The 23070-nt window shown below is 40.6% G+C and overlaps 4 protein-coding genes across 8 annotated transcripts in view; 3 read left to right on the top strand and 1 right to left on the bottom strand.

Moving 5' to 3' along the window:
• Nucleotides 1-13476, bottom strand: part of LOC107996098 (longitudinals lacking protein-like) — a 61990-nt gene extending 48514 nt beyond the window's left edge. The window contains exons 1-2 of the mRNA XM_017053981.3: nucleotides 13309-13476; nucleotides 12953-13062 (exon numbers count right to left, since the gene is read on the bottom strand). The gene's annotated coding sequence lies outside the window, so the exon portion shown is untranslated. The remainder of the gene's footprint in view (nucleotides 1-12952; nucleotides 13063-13308) is intronic.
• LOC107996096 (proteasome subunit beta type-5) lies at nucleotides 13477-14822 on the top strand. The gene is made up of 5 exons (XM_017053980.3): nucleotides 13477-13707; nucleotides 13818-13974; nucleotides 14060-14272; nucleotides 14361-14594; nucleotides 14655-14822. Exons 1-5 carry the CDS (start codon nucleotides 13564-13566, stop codon nucleotides 14753-14755), a joined length of 849 nt encoding a protein of 282 aa, XP_016909469.1. The 5' UTR covers nucleotides 13477-13563; the 3' UTR covers nucleotides 14756-14822.
• Nucleotides 14823-15007: 185 nt separating this feature from the next.
• Nucleotides 15008-16264, top strand: LOC107996123 (death-associated protein 1). Its single transcript, XM_017054030.2, has 3 exons — nucleotides 15008-15183; nucleotides 15343-15442; nucleotides 15830-16264. The coding sequence occupies exons 1-3, from the start codon at nucleotides 15135-15137 to the stop codon at nucleotides 15987-15989; spliced, it is 309 nt and encodes a 102-aa protein (XP_016909519.1). The 5' UTR covers nucleotides 15008-15134; the 3' UTR covers nucleotides 15990-16264.
• Nucleotides 16265-16577: 313 nt separating this feature from the next.
• Nucleotides 16578-21991, top strand: LOC107996124 (extracellular signal-regulated kinase 2). Of its 5 annotated transcripts, XM_062074092.1 has the most exons (12): nucleotides 16578-17121; nucleotides 17639-17858; nucleotides 17961-18091; nucleotides 18167-18342; nucleotides 18410-18549; nucleotides 18652-18844; nucleotides 18911-19051; nucleotides 19138-19316; nucleotides 19396-19524; nucleotides 19624-19778; nucleotides 19903-19929; nucleotides 20209-20375. In XM_062074092.1, exons 1-11 carry the CDS (start codon nucleotides 17032-17034, stop codon nucleotides 19927-19929), a joined length of 1581 nt encoding a protein of 526 aa, XP_061930076.1. In that variant the 5' UTR covers nucleotides 16578-17031; the 3' UTR covers nucleotides 20209-20375. The 5 variants fall into 5 exon arrangements, 4 of the variants coding, with proteins under 4 accessions (XP_061930076.1, XP_016909520.1, XP_061930077.1 ...); XR_009829565.1 differs by having other exon boundaries at nucleotides 19624-19929; XM_017054031.3 differs by lacking the exon at nucleotides 19903-19929 and having other exon boundaries at nucleotides 20209-21991.
• Nucleotides 21992-23070: the final 1079 nt, after the last annotated feature.

Here is a 23070-nt window from a genome sequence, read left to right as displayed (position 1 = left end):
TGGACCGAGGAGCGAGAAAAGATCGAACGATCGAAACGTTTTCTTTGTGAACGTGAGCGAACGTGAGTACGATAAATTACTCGAATGACGGGGGAAAAAAGAAAAGACGAGTTGTAGAGGTAAATAGTTCGTTGACCTTCGATTAATCGCATCGAACGCGTATTCGCGAGTTTGGAAAAGATGCGTCGCGGCGGCATTCGCGATTACGATTGCCGGTTGCGAAACGCGCTCGCCAACCGGCCAACTATATATTTAGAATGAAAAGCTAAATACGCGTTATTTCTACGCATCGAGACCCATTGTCTCCGTCTCTGTCCCTCGTTCGCTTTTACACAAATCGATGAGAGAACCGGTCGTCGGTGCGTCGAATTACGGCGCGCACGTGGGCCACGAAAAAGAAGGAAGAGGAGGAAGAAGAAGAAGAAGAAGAAACATCGAAAACCGTTTCTTCGTCCGAGAACGGGATAAACGTGCTTCGTAGAATTTGTTGGAGGAAAATTGACAGAAATTCCCGGTGTATCCATCGCTGATGTCACGCCAACTCCGTTGCATAATTAATGACAATGGACCTCGGCGAAGGTCACGAGCGAGTTACGCTCGAAGGAAATCCCACGAGTATAAGAAAATACTCTATCAGCGTGCAACCGATTCCGTTCGATTCGACGTCTCGCCGCTTCCTGTCTCGCGAAACGAAGCGATCGACGAGCCACCGATTCTTCGTTTCCATTTATTCCATTTTGTAACGTTTACGATCGAAGGCTGGCCACGATGGCGCGACGAACGACGACGCGAGGCGAGAAAGAAACGCGTACGCGCGATCCATGCTGTAACCGCTTCTGGTGGAGGCACGATCGTTGTCGTGCGAACCGATCATCCATCGGAAAGGAAAGTTGCACCGCCAAAAGCGAATCTCATTGTGAACCTGGGAGTGCATCGCAAGTTACGTAACTCATTGGCGGCTTAGAATTACCGCTAATACCGCCATCGCCCGACCGAACAACCATTCAAATGCCAGAAACCCCTCGTCCATCTCTCGCTCTTCCACCAATTATGCGAGACGGATGCGAGACGATCGTCGAGACGTATGCAAATATCTCTTTTCTTTTCGTTTTTCGATTTTTCTTTTCTTTTCAAGGAAACAATATTAAATTGGAATATCTATATAATCGAAAGGAGGATTGGAATTTTTCAATTTCGCTTAGAAACTTTTTTTTTTCTTTTTCCGCTTCTCGAGAGCCGCTTGGCCTTTCGATCCAGCGTCGCACACGAGCGTTACACAAAAGTGTGTGGACAATGGAATCTAGGAAATTAGCCAACGAGAAAGTGTCGAGAAGAGGAATCGAGCGAGCACCGGCTCGGTGGTCCTCGAGTTTTAAACGATTTTCGACACCTTTCCTCCTCGTTTCTCGAGCCTTTCGAACGCCCGCGTCGAGTATCTCGTCGAGCTGAGAATCACTGTAGCGTCGAGGCTTCCTAAACAATACTCGACTCACTTTCACTTCGTCCCCACCGGTTTGCTAACCCGTCGTTCGTTGTTAGTCGTCGTCATCGTTATCGTCGTCACACTCGCGCTCCATTATGCGTTAAAATGTATAACACGGTTTTCGATATCGATTAATTGGCGAAAATTCGAACGGAACGGGGAACGATGGAGGCCGATTCCCGCGGGAAAGGCGTCGCGCGAGTCGTAAACGGCCGATTAATAATCCGACGATTTATCTGAGACGATAATTGAGGCGCGTGCGGTTCGTTCACTGACTCGAAAACTCGTAATACGCGCATGTCCGCAGGAAAAACGATCTAATTATAGAATATATCAGCCGAGCGGCGATAGCGAAACCGATGCTGTTTTAATTCAGACGAACGATCGAGATTTGCAACGCAACGCGCAATTAAATATCATTAACCTTTTACGTGTATAAATATTCATCGTGCATTATCGAGCACAATGAAAATCGGCGCACCAACTTTGAGACGAACCGATTCTATTCAATTACGAACCGATTCGAACCGATTCGCGCTTGTTCACGTATCCTATTTTTAAACCTATGATCCACTGGAAAGTATCGTTTATGCGAAAAATTTGCACCTTCGAAAAAAGCCCCGATGATATTTTATTTCAACGAGTTTGAATCGATATACAGAAAGAAAAAAAAACACGACAACGTTCCTTCCGAATCCTTCGTTTCGTTCGAAAAATTTGCACAAATTCGACTGTTTATCGAAACAGTGATTAAGATCGAGATCGAGGTCGCGTGTCTCACGGTGTCCTGATGGAATACGATTATTAGAAATATCTGGATCCATTTCGCAAGGATCTCCGGTGAATTTGCAACGTCGCTCATTGTTTCGCGAACTTTTGTCGGGCGTCCCTTCCGAAGCGTCGATTGGCGCGCAAGTAGAATCGAGCCTGGGAAGATTGCAAAAGCGGAATTCTTACAGACGACTACAATAGAAACGGACGACGACCGTCGAATCCGCTCCAGATTCGCGGGACGAAACCGAATCTCTCCCCGTTTAACCGCGATTATTCCCAACCTGTTGCCTTCCATTCCAACCTTTCCGTTATCCCAACGAATTTCTATCGAATAATCGTTTCGATAAATCCTTTCCTCGCGTATTACATATTACCTTCGTTTTTATTCTTTTCGAAAGAAAAAACAGGAATTTTCTTCTTTCGCTTGGCAATTTATTTAACAGGAGGAATCGTCGTCCAATTTCTCCGATTTTCCAACATTTTCTACCTTGTTTTTCTACCTACCGGGCCATATCAGAAACATTTTGTCCCGATTACTCTAGCGGAATGGTGTCAGTTACATAAGGACTCCTGCCGTGCCCAGAAGTATCGAGGGTTGTTGGAGGGGATCGGCGCGATATCAGAGAGGCGAGAGGGAGGAGAGTGAGTCCAGAAGAGAGGAGCAGAGAAAGAGAGAGAGGATCGATCCGAGAGTGAAAGGAAAAGAGTGAGAGGAAGGGAGGGAGAGAGAGAGAGAGAGAGAGAAGGAGAGGGAGGGGGGCGGGAGAGGAGGATGAACGAGGGGGAAAAAAGGAAAGGAAGGGAAGAGAAGGAAGGAGAGAGACGGAAAAGATCCGCGGATGGAAGGGAAGTCCAATGAACGAAGAGATCCAACGAAAATGAACCAATGACGACGTGGTACCGCCATGGCGCTTTTTACAAAGCATCGAGCGAAGGGGAGGGGTGAAGACACGAAAAAAGTGAAAGTTTGCGCCAACACCACGGAATAGCCGACACCTTGTGTACCCTCCGCTCTTCCTCGCCACGATTCAGCCCTTCTCGAATTTTTTTCTCCTCTCTCTCTCTCTCTATCTCTCTATCTCTCTTGCACACGCCTCTCTTTACTCGTCCATACACACGTACGAATATCATTCCGAATCCCTCGGAATCGACGCGTTTCAAATCTCCAATTTCCAACTCTCTCGCCTTTTGCCACCTTCCACTCCACCTTCCTTTTCGACCGACAATTTATCGATCCTCCGTTCGATCGTTTATCGACAAATTATCCGTATCGAATCGAACGATCGACCCAAAAGAATCGCGAAAGAATTTTCCTCCATCTTTTTCTCCCTCTTTCTCTCTCTCTCCCTCTTCTTTGTTCGACCCATATCGACTAATATTCCGTCGCTATCCAAAGTAACTCTCGTCGCGGGTATGGTGGGGTGAACGTAGACCGCGGCGAGGCGAAGAGCCGAGCAAGCACTCTGGCGCCCTCGATTTCACTTTCATTACGAGGCCAAAGGAGCGCTTCGCTTACGCTCATTCACTCTCGTTCCTTCATAGCTACGTGTACACGTACGGGGCTCATGAGCGCGCGCACTTAGCCTATATTTTTACGCCTGCTTGGATACACCGATCGCGAAACTGGAACTCTTCCTTTCCCCTCTTTTTCCGCTTCTAATATACGCGCTATATGCGGTATACACAGCCGGGGCAACCGGATGCGTTTTTCTACTTACGTTCCTATATATATATATATATATATATATACATATATATATCTCGAAACGCAGTGTAAAAGGCATGCACGCGAGTGTAAAAGACATCGCGATAAAGCGGCAGAGACATCGGCTCGCTCCAGATTAGAGAAATGAAGCGGTGAAGGTATAAAATGAAAAAAATTGAAATTTAAACGCGCCAACGTTTTGTTTTTTCGTTGCGTCTTGATTAAAAAAAAAAAGAAGAGAAAGAAATTGCGATTGAAAAAGGCGTACGATTCCAGGCGTATATGTGATCGCGTATATATCTGGAAATTGATTTTGGAACGTAGGATGCATGGACAGGGAAGGAAATTCCCCGCGTAACAGAGGAGAAACGTAGCAATTAACGCGAATTACAGGAGGACGACGGGTTTCCAACAAACGTTTAACCTGATACGTAAATTGCTTCGCGCGGCCTGTCATTAAAAGATAATTAAGAAGATTAAGCGCGACCAAAAATGTCGTTCGTGGCTTTTCAATCTTCGAGCGTCGAGTCGAAAAGCGTGGCCGAGCGTGGGGGGAGCGATGAAATTCAATCGCAAAAATTCTTACCTCTCATTGATTAACCGTTTTATTTAAGAGGCGCATTTAATACGACGTATAAAAAAAATAAATAAATCGTTCCGTCTCCGACAGTCTCGAGAGAGATCGAGAATCTTTCGTTTTATCAGAATCCCTCCTCCTGTTTTTTTTTGTTTCTTTCTTTCTTTCTTTCTTTCTTTCTTTTTCTCCTCTTAATTTCTACGTTCTTTTACGAAGCGAAACCGAGTCGTTTCAATCTTTTTCTCTTTTTTTTTTTTCCAAATTTATTTTTAAAACGGCAATTTCAATCTTCGGTTTCGTACCGTACCGAAGAAGATAAGAACCAATTACTGCAGCATAGTTGAATTATCATTAAAATATCCTTCTCGCCGCGTAATCTGTTTTAGCCGCAGAAAAAAGAAGACAAATTACCAGCAATTGCGACTTGGACGATTTTAAGATTAGGCAAGCGAAGCTCCGTTCGAGCCGAACCCCGTTTTTTCGCTTTGCGGAATTGAAAGAAATCGGTTCGCACCCGATTGCACATCTAGGATAAACAAACCCACGTTCGAATCCCTCTTACGTTCGAACCGGAAGAGGCGAATCTCGACCACCTGCCACCAGGAGGAATCGTTATCTCCGAAATTTAAAAGAAAAAAAAAAGAATTGCCGCGATCACTTGACTCGAATTTCCGAAATTCGGGCGTTCTGCGACGGGAAAGAAAGAGAGGGAAAAAATCAACGGCCATATAACTATCCGATCGACGCGTAGGTATTCACGGTGGAATGAAACTAGACACGAAATTAGCTTGGTATATCTGGCCGTGCGGCCAGGTAAGAGCAGAGGCGAGAGGAACTCGTAGGTGAGCCCGTCATGAGGCCACGAGCATTTCGTAATGTCAACGAAGAAAACAGCTTCGCTGCCAGGAATTGACATAATCGGTGAAAGTAACCCACTACCTTGGCCTTAGGTTAGCCAGCCGCGCTTAGGATAAATGAAGTGTGTAAGGAGACCCCCGTTTACTCCCATAACGGGGCACGGTAGAACGCGGATCGAGCGGCCCGTTTAACGCCTTGTCACTTTTACACCGTGCTCCACATGCGTGGCGAGCGCCCGACCAAAGTGGGCCGGCTCGGGACGTTTCTCGCACATGCGATTCGCTCTCGCCTTCCCAACGCGAAGGTCAAGGTCGGTGGCCACGTCCTATCGCGCCACCCTCCCGCCCCGAGATAACCAAATCGACGACCCGCCCGATCTCCGCTTCCTTCCGCTCTTAGGACGCGAGCTTTTATTTCTCTTCGCGAGTGGACAGGTTGTTGTGCGACGTTCGCGGGTCAAAATCAACGGGAGATTTGCGAAAAATTCCACGTTCCATTACCTCTACTTCTTCTCGTATCCTCCTTTCGTTTATACGTAATTGTACCGATTTATTATAGACTCTGGCCGACTTTTCTGACTTTTCGAAAATTCGGCTCTCGATAGTGGAGAAGGGAGGATCGTCGTCTATCACGTCAGAAGAATAATAAATTAATATTGGACAGGGATTGGATAAACATCAACACTGTGGAATATTTCGAAGCAACCGGGGCGATCTAATAGAGGCGGATCCGACGTTAACCAGATTTATCCACCGCCTCCTTATCTCGGACACTTTTTCGAGAGAAGCGATTCTGGAAAAATGGCAAAACGGGACGTCTATCTCGCGGATGTACTCGAACGCACGACGAAACCGAGCATGAACACGTCGCTCGATATAAACTGGCGAGACGATAACAGGCTGGTCACAAGACCGTACAAGTAATTTCGTCTCGACTTATTTTTAATCCGCGTCCCGAGTGCGATTTCCCCGACAAAAGGAGAGAGAGAGAGAGAGAAGAAAAGAAAAGAAGAAAAGCAGATGAAAGAGGTGGCCGGGCGATCGTCGAAAAATTTGACACGTTCGGCGAGAAGCTTGGCCTCGCGACACCCCCGATCGCTGTTGCCGGTTTCGGAGGTGGAAAAAAGGATGGACGCCGGTGGCCAGCGCTGTAACGTGGTCCACGCGTGATATCCGCGACTTTGCTTCTGACGACAAGTAGCTAGTAATGCCGTGACCTTGACTCTGGCTAGCCAAGCAGCTGGCTGCTAGGCCAGGAATAAGCTCGATGCGCGGTTACCATGTTGCCACGCTAATATTAGCGTACACAGCCGCGTGCACCACGAGTGACCGAGTGACCGATGTGTTCCTGGTGCATCTGTTTCATTCTGCTTACTTTCCCGTGTCGATAATAAAAGAACAAAGGAGGGTTACTCGCGATGGGAGAGATCTCGACAGGAGGTCCTCCTTTTTTTCTTTCTCCTTTTTTCCCCTTTTTCTTTTTAGGTAGGAAGGGGCTCTCGCGTACGTGGATACCGACGATGGATTCCTCGATCTCTAATTCGAGGAAAACTTGGCAAAGTGGAAAACTAGAAGCGAGGAAACCTGCGTTACGATTGGACACGACGACTCGTAAATGAACGTAAGCGTCCAGACAGGTAAAAGGTCCGTCGTGTCTAAACTGCGTGCGTCCTTAAAGCTAAGAATAGCTCTCCTCCCAAGCTTATAATTTGCTCTTATAATTTCGAATCTCGGTGTAAATTCTTCTGATCTTTCGATTCGATCGTCGTCCGATTGTTGTCCGCGACGAGGAGAACAGCAACAACGAGCGCGTTCCGACCGCGATCTTTCGACCAAAGAACACGCTAGAGAGAATCCCCTGGGTAAAAGGAGCTACACAAACGTGGAATATACCGAACGCCAAGTTAAGGAGCTCGGCGACGTACGCTCTCCGATCAGTGGAATTATTCCGGAGGTCGAAGGGTCAGCTAGCGTATAGAAGATTAAATCTGTTAATTATATTCTTTCATTTTTAACCGCGATTCCAGTCGGCTCGTGCGTTAAATGGGGGACCGAAAGTGATGTTCGGCCGATCACCTTCGCGTTTCCTTTCTAATCGATATACCTTGGGAGCCACGAACGATATTACGAGCATCGACATCCACCGATAACGCGAAAATATTATGCAGAAATATATCTAATTTAAACCGAAGTTAATCCTTCGATCTAACGCTTTATCTACTTGACCTTTTTCAATTTTTTTTCCCCTCTCTCCCCTTTTTCCCCTCTGAAAGAGCCACGAAACATCGTGATCGATCGTACGAATCGAAATCACGTTTCGAACGCATAGGACGATTGGATCCGTTTATGACGGACTCGGCTATGACGATGATTATTTCGAAGGGTCGAAAGCGATCGGGGAAATTTTTATTTTATGGAAAAACGTCCAAAAGCGGGTGCAAAGGCGAAGGTCAGATAAAATCTTTCCTGTTGTTCCGCCGCGAGATTCCACGAGCCAATAAAGAAGGAAGATACGGTCGCGCAGCTTGTACTTATCAGCATAACCGAGGCGGCGAAGAAGAGACACGAGTGAGGTTAAAAAAAAGAGAAGAAGAAGAAAAAAAGGAGGAACGATCGATAACCCCGCCATGGCACCGATGCTAGGGTCGCATTATTAGTGGACTACTGACGCAATAGTATCGCGATATCCGTCGCAGGGGGTCCCCTGGATCGTTGTTTCATTGTTGTTTTCCACTCGGCACGATCTTCGTCTCGCGCGCATATCCTCCTCTCCTACGTCGCTTCTGCCTGCATCCCGCCAGTAAACGCTCGATTTTTCATTATGGTAACGCGAACCAACTTATTCCACGTTTCAGTTATCAGGATTTCGACGTCAATGGCGCGTGCTGGATTTCTCGGAGGCGCTCGATGATGAAATCTCCTCGTCTAATTACCGCGTTGCCGATCGAGTATCGCGGAATGTTAAACGTCGCAGCTCGTGCAGTTTAAAAAAAAACAAGAAACATGGCCCGAATCGACTCCTATGCTCGGTCTTCGCGATATCGGTTTTCGATATCCTCGTTGGATCGTTGAAAGAAAGGAGAGGATGCGCCCGAATTTGATTCGATTCAACGAATTTAATCCTCTACTCGACACTATCCATCCTATTTCTTAAACGGAAGAAGCGTAGTCGATGTAAGGGTCATTAGGACGAAAGGAGCACGAAGAAATATTAATTAGAGAGAGAGAAACTGGTCCTCCTCGATAAAAGTAGCCCGTGTAAACTTGGCGAATTGTTGTAATTAATTCGCGTTATAATTCGCTGACTCGATGGATATCAAGGTGATGGAAGATTTGGGACACGGGAAGGACACTTTTCTGTATCTGATGACTACACAAATTCCAAGAAACACCCGGCCCCGCGACGATTTACCCCGCGTACGGCTCCCGAAGAAGTAGGTTACGGTTCTCGTCGTTTTCCTCGTAAAACCCCCTACATGCATACCCGCACACCTACCTTCATCAGGCCCACTCGTGCCTACACGTTCCACCGAGTGGGCACGCTTGTATACGAGTCCGGTGTGACGAGTCAGCGCTAACCGAGATTTCGACACTCGGATCTCCAGGTATTCCCTGATCCGGCTACCTTCGATAAATGGAGATATCGATAACGATCGTGGCCGCGTTCAATTTTTTTTTAATTCTTTCTCCTTAATTCTTTCTTCTCTTTTTTTAAGAACGATTTTTACACGCGCGGGAGGAAGAAGAAAATATTTTTCAAAAAAATGTGTTCGTGAACCACGGCCTCGAGTTCGTTATTGCATCATACTCCCGGACATCTCTGTTGTGTCTCTGCCTTTCGGACGTTGATAAAAAAACTACCTCTATTCAACTCTCTTCGTTCGCCTACACCTGAATGAATCTCGACGATCCGCGATCAAGACAATTTATACAATTCCCGCGTGTATCGAAGACGCGAAGAAACGGACCAACGACTCTGCGACCTCGATTAGCATACCTACTCGCGAGTTGCACGGGTGAAACGGTTCAATTATCTGAACGCTCCTCTAAATGATGAAAGAAGAAAACGTTTTACGCCGGTTGCATTAACGTAGAGGAGAGTACGTGTCGCGCGTTTTTTCCACGACACGAGGAGAGAGAGAGAGAGAGAGAGAGAAAAGGAAAGGTGGGAAATCGGTGATCGAGATGGAACACCGCGGTCGTTGGTCCACCACGGTAGCCGTCGTCGATCAGCTGCAGTTTGCTCCGCTGGCGGCCGCTACTTGCTACTCTCGCCGCTAACTGCTCACCTTCACCTCGTCTCTTACTCAACGATCGTGCCGAGTTCTACCCCGTTGCGTAATTACCGGCGCGCGATTATTACCGAGTCAAATCGTCACTCGAGCGGAATAAGTGCGTATACCGATCGATGCAAAATTACATTCGCTCCCCGCGCCAACTACACCGGTGAGAGAGGCTCGTGAATTATATCACACGAGTCTCGAGGGGCCTCGTGTATCCCTCGTGAGAGTTATCGGGAAGAGACGTGTTATCGAGGCGAGTTTAGTTAGAGGGGTTGCCCTATGTTCATCGTTGCTGATGCAACCATCTTAATTACCATCTCAGACCATCTCGTAATCGCGAGTGGATAACGAACAAGCTGGCGTTTCGATTTCTATGGCGCGCGCGCGCGCACACGTACGTGAAAATTACACGTTGCAAGATTGATGTTCGCGTGTATTTGTAATTGCTGGATCCTTTTCTTTTTCTTTTCTTTTTTTCCAGTTCACAGGCAATCGTCGAATTAAGTTAAAAAACAATTTTCCGATAATTTACCTTTAAAAGAAAGAGTAATTTTTAGGGGGAGTTCGTTTCGCGGTGTAATTACGGGGATCGGAGCCTTTTCGAAATTAACCTCAGATAGCTCTCCTCGTTTCGAGAAAAGATTAACCTAGTGCGAAGATATGGTTGTTAATTTTAGAACCGGCGCTTAATTATTGTCGGTTGAAGAAGATGGAGATGGAAACAGCGTAATAATATGCCGCACGTGTAGGTTCCAAGGACCTTTCCGATTTTTTCGTAAGCCGGTTCAACCGCTTCCCGATAAGAGCCGCCTCTCTTTGACTTTTCCGCGCGCTCGTGAACTCGTGTCTTGGAAGCAAAGCTCGCGTCCTTGCACGAATTGAACGTTGAACCCCGACAATGACACGAACCAGCCAGCATCTTTTCGCTCGCTGATCATTGTGAATCATCGGTCGGTCACGAGTCTTCCATATTACACGACAACGAGACTTATATCGGCGGCTGATTTAGATAAGTATTAAGATTTTTTAGAAGGAAACCGGATCAACTTTGCGAGTTTCATCAGTAACCGGCCACACGTGAATCAAGATTAAAAGAGAGAGGAGGAAGAGGGGAGAGAGAGAGAGAGATTAATGGCAAGAATGGAGAGGAGAACAACAAATCCTCGAAAAATAAAAAGGGATAATTGAACATGAGATGATGTGAAATGAACATTCATTATTGATACGCAATAACATCGGAGAAAACATGTTTTGTCCACGTCAATGTCCGTATCAATGTGTGAATCAACAACATCGGCCGTATTAATGTTTATTTTCCCCCGTCAAACTTATCATCCCTTACGCACATCTTACGTCTGTAATTTTTTGTTTTCCACGAATAAAATCGCCAACATGAACTTTGAGATCAGTCGAATCGTAAAAATATGTAACGTATATACGAAGTTTGGTGAGAAAACATCAAGGAAAATGACGACCGAAGGACTCGGATGAAGCGGTAGAATGAGAAAGCAGTTTTAACTTTTATCGAATCTCCGAGTCGCACCATCGACCTCGACGACCCTTAAAACCCGATAAAACGGTCAGCTTCTTCTATTCGAACATCAAATGCATTTGCGCGTTATCGAACATTTTATCCGGTGGTAAAGCTTCGTCTTCGGGAATTCCATCAATATCTATCGGTTATTTGACCTTATATCGAATTTTTTGAAAACGAGGTTCCAATTCCCCGATAAATTTTTGACGAGCACGTGATTATGCATGAATATCTGTTATAAAAGTGTGACATCCAGTGTCTCGTTCCATTAATCTATGTAATTTAAATCGTTAATATAGCGAAATTAAAACTCAAAAAAATTAAACAAATACACGAGCAAAAAATATATGGTGGATATGGTTCGACGTTGTCGGAAAGTTTTCATATGATAATCGTATCAATTAGTACGTCCGAGGCTATCTTTCTCGCTCCAAGTATTCCGTGAACGGATAATCCGATCTTGTCTGCCCTTAACCCACAATCAAAATCATTACACGTGACCATGTAAAGATTGAAAGAATTTCGCGTGTAATCGTTTCCGTAATAAAAAGTAAAAATACTAGAAAGAAGAAACCTGATCCGCGGTCACAGCTGATTCGTAGAATCAACGCAGAACTCGGATTTGAATTATACATGTATTGCAGAACAAAGATCTGATTAGAATTCGATGGTGTCTCGCGTATAATTCAAGATCATTATCGTCCCTTATCTTCAGATACCGTTTTTTACTGGTGCGTATAACGTGATATTTAACGAGATCCGATAATATAAACAACGAGAATAAAAAAAATACGATACAATAAACAATTTCGATTTAACGTAAGTAAACAAAACGATTATATAGAACGTTACGATCGACACAACGAGAAACAGAAAAATTCATCAAAAGATCGAGTCGATCTGTAAGAGAGAACCCGATTACGCGATTTCTCCTCGATGCATTAAATGAGCGTTTGGAAAGGGACCAGAACGACGATAATATTACTAGAAAAATGTGGAAGAATGTTATCGTTATCGTTGTTCCATGGCAGGCAAACATCGACCGCTTTAATACAGAGAATCGCAAGGAAAATATGCAGTAATATATTATCTTATTTCGTATTGTAACACGTCGTGCGTAGACCATATGGGTGGTGCGATCACGGTTCAGACCAATGAGTGAATACGGTAATGTGCCTTACCCCCTTACACGTGATCCCATCTTCATCACGCCTACGTCATATCGCTGACCCCACGAGCAAAATAATACGCGATATTTAACAACGTTTTACCGAAACACCAACATATTTTGTGCTCCGACGGTATCAAAATGTGACGTGCCCTCGCTTTTGATTATCTTAATGTTATAAATCACGCGATACATGGACCGTGGAGTACGCCTCCACGTGGAACGATATGTCAACTCGCCGATCGGGCCGCGTTCTACTTGAACGAAAAGTTCGAAGGTTTCTTTCTTTTTTTTTTTTTTTTCGGGAAACCCGTTATCGTTATTGATACGGATAATCCGTAGTAATAAATCAGTCCTGCATTATAAAAGTTTTTTCATGAATACGAAAAAAATACGAGAGAAGTAAATATTACGCTTATAAAATAATCTTAGAACGCGATAGAACAGCGGTTATGTTTTTCACGTATATAATTGAAAGAATTATGCACAAAATAATCTACTAAATTTATGTTATATATATTTCTTAATAAAATATATTAAAATAATTAATCAAAATAAATTTAATTCTCACCTAATTCTTGATGTTTATTACGATTTCCTCAAAAAGATGAGAGAATTCAAAGTGATAATCCCCTTTGCGTTTCAAATTCATGTACTACTAACGCCATCAATCGGATTAATCTAGAAATAAATGCAACGGTATGTATGTATATGTAAACTGTATTAACAATAGTTGATCAATAGATATTCTTAAAATTTTTTATAAAAAAAACAATTATTTTATTCGTTAATGTTATTCATTTTTATGTAATAGTTTAATACAAATTCTATTTAAGAATTAAGCTTAAACTAACCCTATTTTTCTTATCCATAACCTGAAATTTATTCCATACGATATAAATTTCATTAAAAATAATTTTTACTTACATTTCTCCTTTAATATGTAACTTTTATTCATTCCGTTATATCTTCTGAACACATAATGAAACTGAATCACACTTTTTTTTCTATAAAATACTTATTTCACTAAAAAAACTCACAAAACTTCTCTATGAAACGCAATAACTTAAAATCTACGCGGCAAAATGGCGCTAAAGAATATGGCGCCAAATGCGCTCTCTGTCGTGAAAATACGAATTAATAAGATGACAAGCATTCAACACCATACAACTTATTACAAAAATGGCGCTTGCTGAAGTTTGTGGTCTGAAATCATTTGTTGATTTTAATAACTCTCGCGATGAAGATTATTATTTGCGAGAAATTGAAGGATATAGTAAAAATTTTTTAAATAATGCACAACTAGCAATACCACCATATATAAATGTAAGTAAATTGTACAATCTGTATTCGTTTTTCATAACCACTCTTATAATTTAAATTTGCAACATCATGTTATATCATTTTTTTTTAAATCAATTTCTTCATATGTGTAGCCAGCAGAAAAATTGGCTCACTTCGCAGAGGCACCAGATGAAGCAGGAAAACATCTAAAGATCAGATTTGATCATGGTACTACCACATTGGGTTTTCAATATCAAGGTGGAATTATACTTGCTGTTGATTCACGAGCAACGGGAGGCCAATTTATCGGTAAATTTATTATAGTACCAGATATTGTATTATATTTTTATTATATTTTTTAATGTTAAAAGAATTTATAATACTTTTATCGTAGGATCATCCACCATGAAAAAAATTGTTGAAATCAATGATTATCTCCTTGGAACATTAGCTGGCGGTGCTGCAGATTGTGTTTATTGGGATCGTGTTTTAGCAAAACAATGTCGTACGTATGAACTAAGAAATAGAGAACGTATTTCTATTGCAGCAGCCAGCAAACTTTTATCAAATATGATATATAATTACAAGGGAATGGGATTAAGTATAGGTAAGATTCTATTTTTGAGTTAATTATTAAATAAATTTGTTCAATAAAAATAACGAAATATTATTTATATTATTTAACGAAACAATAGGTATGATGCTTGCTGGATGGGACAAGAGAGGACCTAGTTTATATTATGTTGATTCAGAAGGTGCTCGTACACCAGGAAAAGTATTTAGTGTAGGATCAGGTTCAATTTATGCTTTTGGTACATTAGATTCTGGATATCGTTGGGATCTATCTGACGAAGAGGCTTATGAACTTGGTAAAAGATCAATTTATCATGCGACTCATAGAGATGCTTACTCTGGTGGTATTGTAAGAGGTATGTAATTACAGAGAAAAAAAATTGCACGATATATTACAAAAAATGAATCTTTTACAGTGTATCACATAAAGCCAACAGGATGGGTACACATTTCTGACGAAGATTGTAAAGATCTTCACTACATGTATCAAGAACAAAAAGAAAAGAAGCTTAATTAATAATATATATGGCTTATTATATCTTGTCAAATGTTTTCTCTAATAAAATTTTCTTTTAAATATAAAATTTTCAAATTATTTGTTTCATCATTTCAAAAAATAATATGAATATAATTTTTCAATATTGATAGTAAATTCTAATAAAAAAAAAAGTCTATAAAACTCAATATTTAATATAAAAAAACATAGAATTATCAGATGATGGAAAATAAACACTTGAAAATTATCCTCCCCACTGCTATCATCTATATACTTGTTACAGCGCCAGCCGCCATCGTGCCAGTGTGATTGGTACCTCAGTACAAGGCGTTATTCCGTAAAATACAATAGGTGTTTTAATTATATTTTAGCTTACTAATTAACGTTAATTAGTAATTAAATGTCAAGTCCAGAAGAGTGCAAACTTAAGGGTGGACATCCTCCTGCAGGTAACTAAATCGTTATAATTTTCTTCAAAAGTGAAAAAGGTTAATATGTTTACTACGCATTGAATGACGTCGTATGCACCTGTCTGGATATTTCAAGGCCATCTGACGATATAACTTTCTTTCAGTAAAAAAAATTTATTTTATATTTTTTTTTCACAGTAAAAGCAGGCGGAATGAGAATCACCCAACACAAAACACCGAAAGAAGATCGGGAAATAAAACCACTTAAGGATGTGGATGAAAGTAAACCATCGAGTAGGTAAATATCTTTCAATCTTTGATAACAAATAATTTCACTTTTCAATGTAAATAATAATCATTATGCAATGTAATTTATGATTATTCGTTAAAAAAATGAAAATACCGATAAAAGTATAAATAACTCTTGAGACAACATTTGTTTAAAATCGCTAATATGCGTAGCCTAATATTCAATATCTGCCATACTTGAGATAAATCGTCACAATCCGTATTACGCGTTAAGCTGCAATATAGGACGAACAAAATGGATATACATATAACAAAAAAAATAATGTCGAATGTTATCTTGAAATAATTAAAATAATTGAAAGAATAATATTATTTTTTATGATTTTTTAATAATATGATTAATAAAATTTCTTTTTTTTTTTTCCAATTTTTTTAGTCCACCTAAAACTCTGATGATTAGTGGAGTTCCTGCAAAAGGAAATGCAGACTTTCCTCCAGAAGCTGTACAAGTCTTCCATGAAAAACCTGTACCAACTCATGATGCACGTCCAGCTCATTGTACACGTCCCATCATTATTCACCAGCCAAGGAAGTGAATGATGTGCTTATTGTTTACCAAATATAGGCTATTGGAAAAAAATAGCCTATATACTTATTCATTGAATAAAAAAAAAAAAAGGAAAAAAAAAAGAAAGAATGAATGATAATAAATATCTATATGTGTACTTAAAAGTTTCTTGGGATATAGACTTTATGTATTTGCAAATTTCTAAACATATTGTTCTTCATCCAAGAAGCTTTGATTTCATACGATATGAAACAGAGTACCTCACGAGAGTTTATTACTGTTATTAAAAAAAAAAAAAAAGAATTTATCTTTAATAGCAGCGCCGACGAGATTCCTGTATCGGCATTTAGACAAACTTATTGCATTTTATCGAAGTAATGTATCATTCGAACGCAATTTTTAGATTAGATTGTAACATGATAGTGTGCTTTTAATCTCAAGTTATATAATAAAATGTTTTTAATTGTTCTCGGGACCAGTATTTCAAGTTGTGTAATATTGCGAAAGTTATATACTGTTTAATTTCGTGCATTTTATCCTTACTTTTTTTTTTAAATGTTATAAGAAATTTCATTAACGTGTATATCTTATTGTATAGTTTTCCACTGCGATAAAGTATCACATACTTAATAAGCATAATTATTAAATGCGTAAATGTCGAACGAGATTCATAATCGTTGGCCACAGTTTGTACGAGACTTGAAGAAAAAAAAAAATATATATATTTACGTTCTAAACGTAAAAAATTAAACGTATTTATTATTTTCCTTTTTCTTACTTTTATTCCCTACAGACATTGGACAAATAGTCACGCAATGTCGTTGGTAACCATGAGTAGCATTGAATATTGTCGTCATAGTAACTGGCATGAATTCTATAAACATAGCCACATTGATGTGTCAAAGGTCGAATGAAAAGCTGATCAAGTAGAGCTTCCTTCCTGATGTGTAAAGATGTGAATGCGTTACGGTCCTTAAACGCCGTTTCCGTCTGAAAATTTTCGTACGTCCTCAATCCTTCGGATCGCCGTATCAGTTCGTAAAGTTTCATCGTTTCCACCTTTAATCGCGATGTCGTCAAAAAATACCAACGAAAAGGTTTTGGAGATCGATGCACACGTCAGCAAACATTATGACATCGTTCGACGTCTTGGCAAAGGGGTAATTTTTTCTTCATTTTATTATTTTCACAATTTCGTGTATTTCTTCAATCACAACTTTTCAATTCGTCAAACAATTTTGAAACTTTTTATTCCGACATTATTTTTTCCATTTCCTCCTCTCCATATATGAAATATTTAGCATTTTAAAAAGCGTTGTAAAAAAATTGAAAAGATTCTTCGATTCATGGTACGATCGAAAAAAAAGGGGGAAAAAGAAAGATTATTTTCACGTAATACAAAGAATATGCTGGAATTAGTAAACGTGACATATGTATAGAATTATCGATAACAGTTGTCGTGGTACGTCCATCGCGGAAAAGTATAACCGGAAGTAATCGATAGTCGAGCAGTTAGCAATGATAATCACGATCACGACGACACGAATCATGCCTAAGGCTGCGTGTATCCACGGTTTGCGTTTCGTGACAAATCGGAGTAAATTTTGCCGAAACGTTTCATAAAATATACACGCGTTGGACAGAAAACAATGTTCTCGATGTTCGATCTTCCTGCAGGCTTACGGTATCGTATGGAAGGCGATAGACAAGAAAAACAAGGACACGGTAGCGGTGAAGAAGATCTTCGACGCCTTCAGAAACCAGACGGACGCACAGCGCACATTCCGTGAGATAATGTTCTTACTGTCGTTCGCCAATCACGACAACATCATACGATTGATCGGTCTTCACAAGGCGAACAACGACCGGGACATTTATCTCGTGTTCGAGTACATGGGTGAGTTTTACCCGGTCCGAAGAAGAAATACGAAAAAAAGGTCACATGCCGCGGTGATTCTCAGACTTTTGGCCTGAAACCCGTTTCGGCCCGTTTCCCCAGAAACCGATCTCCACAACGTGATTAAAAAGGGCAAGATCCTGAAGGACCTCCACAAGGTGTTCATCATGTATCAGCTGTTTAAGGCGATCAAATACATTCATTCGGGGAACGTGATACACAGAGACCTGAAGGTGAGACGGTCTACACAAAATAATTGATTTTAATACCCATCGGAATGACTGCCACCACGTTTACGTTCGTTCCAGCCATCAAACGTTCTGCTAAATGCTCATTGTCATTGTAAAATCGCTGATTTTGGACTGGCACGGTCGGTCACTCAAATAGGCGAAGGAGATGGTGAAACTGCCAGCGATCCTACGCTCACGGATTACGTGGCGACTCGCTGGTACCGGGCACCGGAAATCCTCGTTGCTTCGAAAAGGTATCCCATTATGCATACACGCATACCCACGTTTACGTAAATTGATCGACTATCGGTACGTATTCAGGTACACGAAGGGTATCGATATGTGGTCGCTCGGATGTATTCTCGGCGAAATGCTGCTTGGAAAACCATTGTTTCCTGGTTCGTCGACGATAAATCAAGTGGAGAGAATAATGGCCACTCTTCCGCCACCTACAAGAGAAGGTAATTACCTTCTCATGAAATCTGAATACGAGAATATATATATATATGTATAAATGTAAACGATGGATCTCACTCGATCCATCCACTGTGATATTTCTTCAGATCTGATTTCGGTTAGCGCCGGATACGGCACCAATTTGTTGGAAAAAACGCCGAATGCACCGAGACGCTCGTTGAAGGAATTGTTACCAGAGGTGTCGGAGAAAGCATTGAGCCTCATCAGCAATCTTATAGTATTCAATCCTAATCACAGATTAACAGCTGTAGAGGCTCTGGAACATCCTTATGTGGCCGAGTACGTACATCAAAAAGAGAGAGAGAGAAATAAATCTATCCATTAACGACGTTATTCGTTTCGCAGTTTTCACAGAAGAAGCAACGAACCGGAAAGAGGTTCGAGCGTGGTACCTCTGCTCAGGGACGATGTACAGCTCTCCGTCGACGAGTACAGAAATAAGCTTTATTCGATGATGGACGAGAAGCATCGCAAGCATAAGAATATGTATATATATATATATTGATACTTTGCCGTGATAAACGATTATTACTGTAATTTAAACCTGTATCGATCATGGGATGTATTAACAGGTCTAAGTCCAGAATCAGGCGATTATCGGAGCACATCAGGAAGGAAACAGTTAGTAGTAATAGTAATCCAGTTATCGGTCAAGGCGACGCGATTGTTGGTAAAAATCTTACACACTCATATCAAGATTTACGTAAGGAGAGAGGTAGAAGCGACGCATACGAGCCCTCTTACGTAGAAGGTACGTTGTTTAGAAACGATTTAATGTTTGAACCGATTGATTGATTAATCGAAATTGCGTTTCTTTACTTTTGACGCAGTACGTTCGCAACTGCCAAGCAAAAAGACGACACGGCATTCGCAAATTTTTAGTGATGAAAGAGTTACGAAGACGAGATCGATAACTATGGAGATGCACACGCAAAATCCAAAAAATCTTCGACCACCTGGTAAGTGGTATTAATCGGTACTTTGGACAAAAATTGGAGAGAATTTAACGAGAATCTTTCTTTTTCTTTTTGTTTTTTTTTTTTTTTAATATCCACCAGTTAAAAATGTGGCAACTCAGTACACGCACAACTTTGTGAACGGCAATCTGACTAATTTGACACCGAGCACGACCAAAAGCTGTTTATATCTGAATCAACAACACCGACCATTATCCAAATCTCAACGTTCGATACAATCCGATCAACCAATGGTGGTAAGAGAACAGAGAATTTCTTTGAAAAAAGAATCCTTTCGATTTACGTCTCTTCTTTCTTTGTACTTGCTCATAACTCCTTCGTCCTTCGCTTAAAAGTAAAAGGAGGATTCTGTCGTTACAGGCTACGTGTCGCGTGGGATTCATTTAGGTACCGTAATCATTTATACAGTGTCACAAATCACTGCTTCTCGCACGTTTAATTCGACACGTTATCTTTCCCATACTCGAAATTAAATCGTATCAATTTGTTTCACCCGTTCAATTCACCTTCGTCCCCCGATACGTCTCTCCTCCGTTTCCACCTAATTTCACGTTTCATTCACAATTCGACACCGCATTCTTAATTTTATCGATTTTTCTTTCTTTCTTTTTTCTTTTTCTTTTTTTCTCCTCTCGTTTTTTTTTCTTGACAATTTGACAATTTCAGTGTGCTCCTGGAAAAAGAGCGAATCAAGCAGGATCTAGCAATCGGGACAAATTGCGAAGGAATAACAAACAGATCCGCACGACGAATCGACTCGTGTCCGAGACGAATTGGCGCGAGGAGGATCGGCAGAGGACTTCGTTCGGTTACGAAAATCCGAAGGGGCCGCAGACGAAGTACTTTGCGAGGACGCCTGACAGCACACCCTCTTATTACCTTAAGTGTCACAGCACCGTCAACAACAAGAATAACGCAAACAACAGCACCGAATCTTTGTACAATACTTACCATCCCACCGTGAAGAATTTAGCTATCCGAAACTATTTGAATCAGACGATACCATCGCGCGTGGAAGAGCAAACCCAGTCGTTCCCTTGCCGGACGAGAAATAACACGGATTGCCGGATGATACTTCGAAGTAACCCTAGCAATATCGAGAAGCTGAACAATCAGTCTATTAATTATCAAACAGTTAACGGGAATAATCGATCGAGGAACGGCCCGCTGAATCGGTGCCACGTCGTAGGGACACAGTCGAAACATTTTATCGATGAAATCGGTACGAGCAGCGAGAAGAAATTGACGCCTATACGGGACTCCCCTTTCTTAGAATCCTATACCCAGAGTCACGGTGTGATAACGGCGTCCGCGTACAAAGATCTACGAAACGGGACTATAAGATGGTAAAATGGCCAGGGTCGAACTTCCGAAAAAAAGAACGTTAATAATAATTCTCGTGTTACTTGCGTAAGGAAAAAATAATATATATATATATATGTGTGTGTGTGTAAAAGAATGTACGATTGGAATCAGATTCCTTTCTTTCGAAATCCTCGTAATGGATTCAACGTAACGGATGATTTGGTTTTGGGAATTAAATTATTCTGGAACAAGCGTTTCTTCCTTTCTCCCTCTTCTTTCTCGAGCGAACGCGAATGTAAATAATAATAGAGAAAAAAATAAATAAATAAATAAAAAATAAAAAAGTAAACGGCGAAACGAACAAGTGAATTGGCAATTGGTGAAAGAGCGGCCGTTCTTTTTTTCGGAAGTTACGAATCCGGCTCAGGTAAAAAAATAACGTTCCTTCCCTAAAATAAATTTTACAAGAAGTTAAATAAATTATTTAAAAAAAAAAAAGATAAAAATGTACAACAACAACAACAACAACAACGTATCGTGCAGTCGCGCGATATTTTCGAGTTCCTACGGGGATAAACTGCCGGAGCCTCATTAATATACATATAAACGAAGCCATCACAAGTGCAAGCATAAATAGCAAAATATAATATGATCTCGAGGCAAATGATACTTTAAGCTCTTAGGTAAGAAGAATTTTGCGATGTATGATCACTTTATAGTTCTAAGATAATAAACGGAAGAACATATTAAAAAAAATAATAATAATAATAAAAAAATAATACGAATATAGTCGATTTTTGAAGGTTCACGATTATCGAGTTGGATAATAAGTAACAAAAAAAGAAAAAAAAAAAATAAGGACAAATGTATAAGTAAATAAAGATGGAGCCAATTTTCACGGGGCCAAAATGGCGTAACGATGTGTCATTTTTTCGTGATATCATCGACATTTGTCCCCATCCCGAAGCGAGAAGCTAGGATAATACAATCCTTTCCTCTTCGCGTTCATTGTTTATTCCTCGACTATATGTAGCGTGTAAATTTCTTTGTAATATACCTTTTTTTGTGATACTTTTATGCGGCTATGTGGTAACGTCCAATTCGTATGTATTACCTGTCGTGGAATAAATTTTTATTAAAGGAATGCAACTTGTTCGCATTTTCTCCTCAAGATCAAAAGATTTTCCCGGCGGGAAAAAAAAATTGCATCGTGTCGCAACGAGAATGTTCTTTTTCTCTCTGTTTTCATTTTCCATCTCGTGATGTAATTCTAACTCTCGTTCACGATCGTGTTTCTTTCGAAAGTATTATCGTTGAAGTGTATGTGTGTATATATATATTATTATTATTATTATTATTAATACAAATGTTATCTTCTATTATTCAGATTTGTCAAGGCACGAGATAGTAAGTTACATAAACATAGAATTTCATCATAACTTACTTTTACTTCTACGTACTTTAACATGTTTAAAGAAATGCCACAAGTTTCATCGTTCGTCGCATCAGACTTTAAAGAAATATAAATGTTTGCATGAATATCTCATTGTATTTATCTTCAATTTCAGTACAGTAGTTGTGTTTCGAAATGTAAAAGTTTGCATCGCGAGTATCATGAGTACCATCCTTTAACGTTATCATTTATATATTTCGTTCGATTAAATCTTTGCTAAAAAGTTGGAAAATTCCTACGAAACAGGAAAAAAAAAAAGAATTCATTACCTCGATTGCTACTCGTCCCTTGTCGGCCATCGATATCACGCTGGATTAATCAAAGTGTACGATTAATCCGATACGTTGAAACTACATATACAGAATACAAATGAGAACGAATCATACACGTTCTATTTCTAAAACGAGAGCAATATCATTATCGATTGATACGCATGCATAATGATTCCTGTGAAAATTAATGAAAGTAAAATAGCTAATAATAATGTTACTCTTCAACGATAATCGCTTCGACGTTGTTTTAAATTTCAAGGAAATCATTGGCACACGTTCTTCCTCGAAATATTTCGCAAAACGATCTTCAAACCCGAGGAAATTCTTTTCGCTTCTATTTTTACGGAGGTCAATTCAATTCGAATTTAATTGAACCGGGTAATACCATCAATGTCAAGCCATAAAACGAACGAGTTTACTCAACGCAAACAAATATTTGCAAACCGTTTGTGTTTATTCAGTCTCGTTACGATCCTATTACAACCCTTTTAGCATCCT

This window comes from Apis cerana, linkage group LG4, assembly GCF_029169275.1.
Source record: "Apis cerana isolate GH-2021 linkage group LG4, AcerK_1.0, whole genome shotgun sequence".
In the NCBI taxonomy this organism is placed as follows: domain Eukaryota; kingdom Metazoa; phylum Arthropoda; class Insecta; order Hymenoptera; family Apidae; genus Apis; species Apis cerana.
This window is presented reverse-complemented; position numbering and strand designations above follow the sequence as displayed.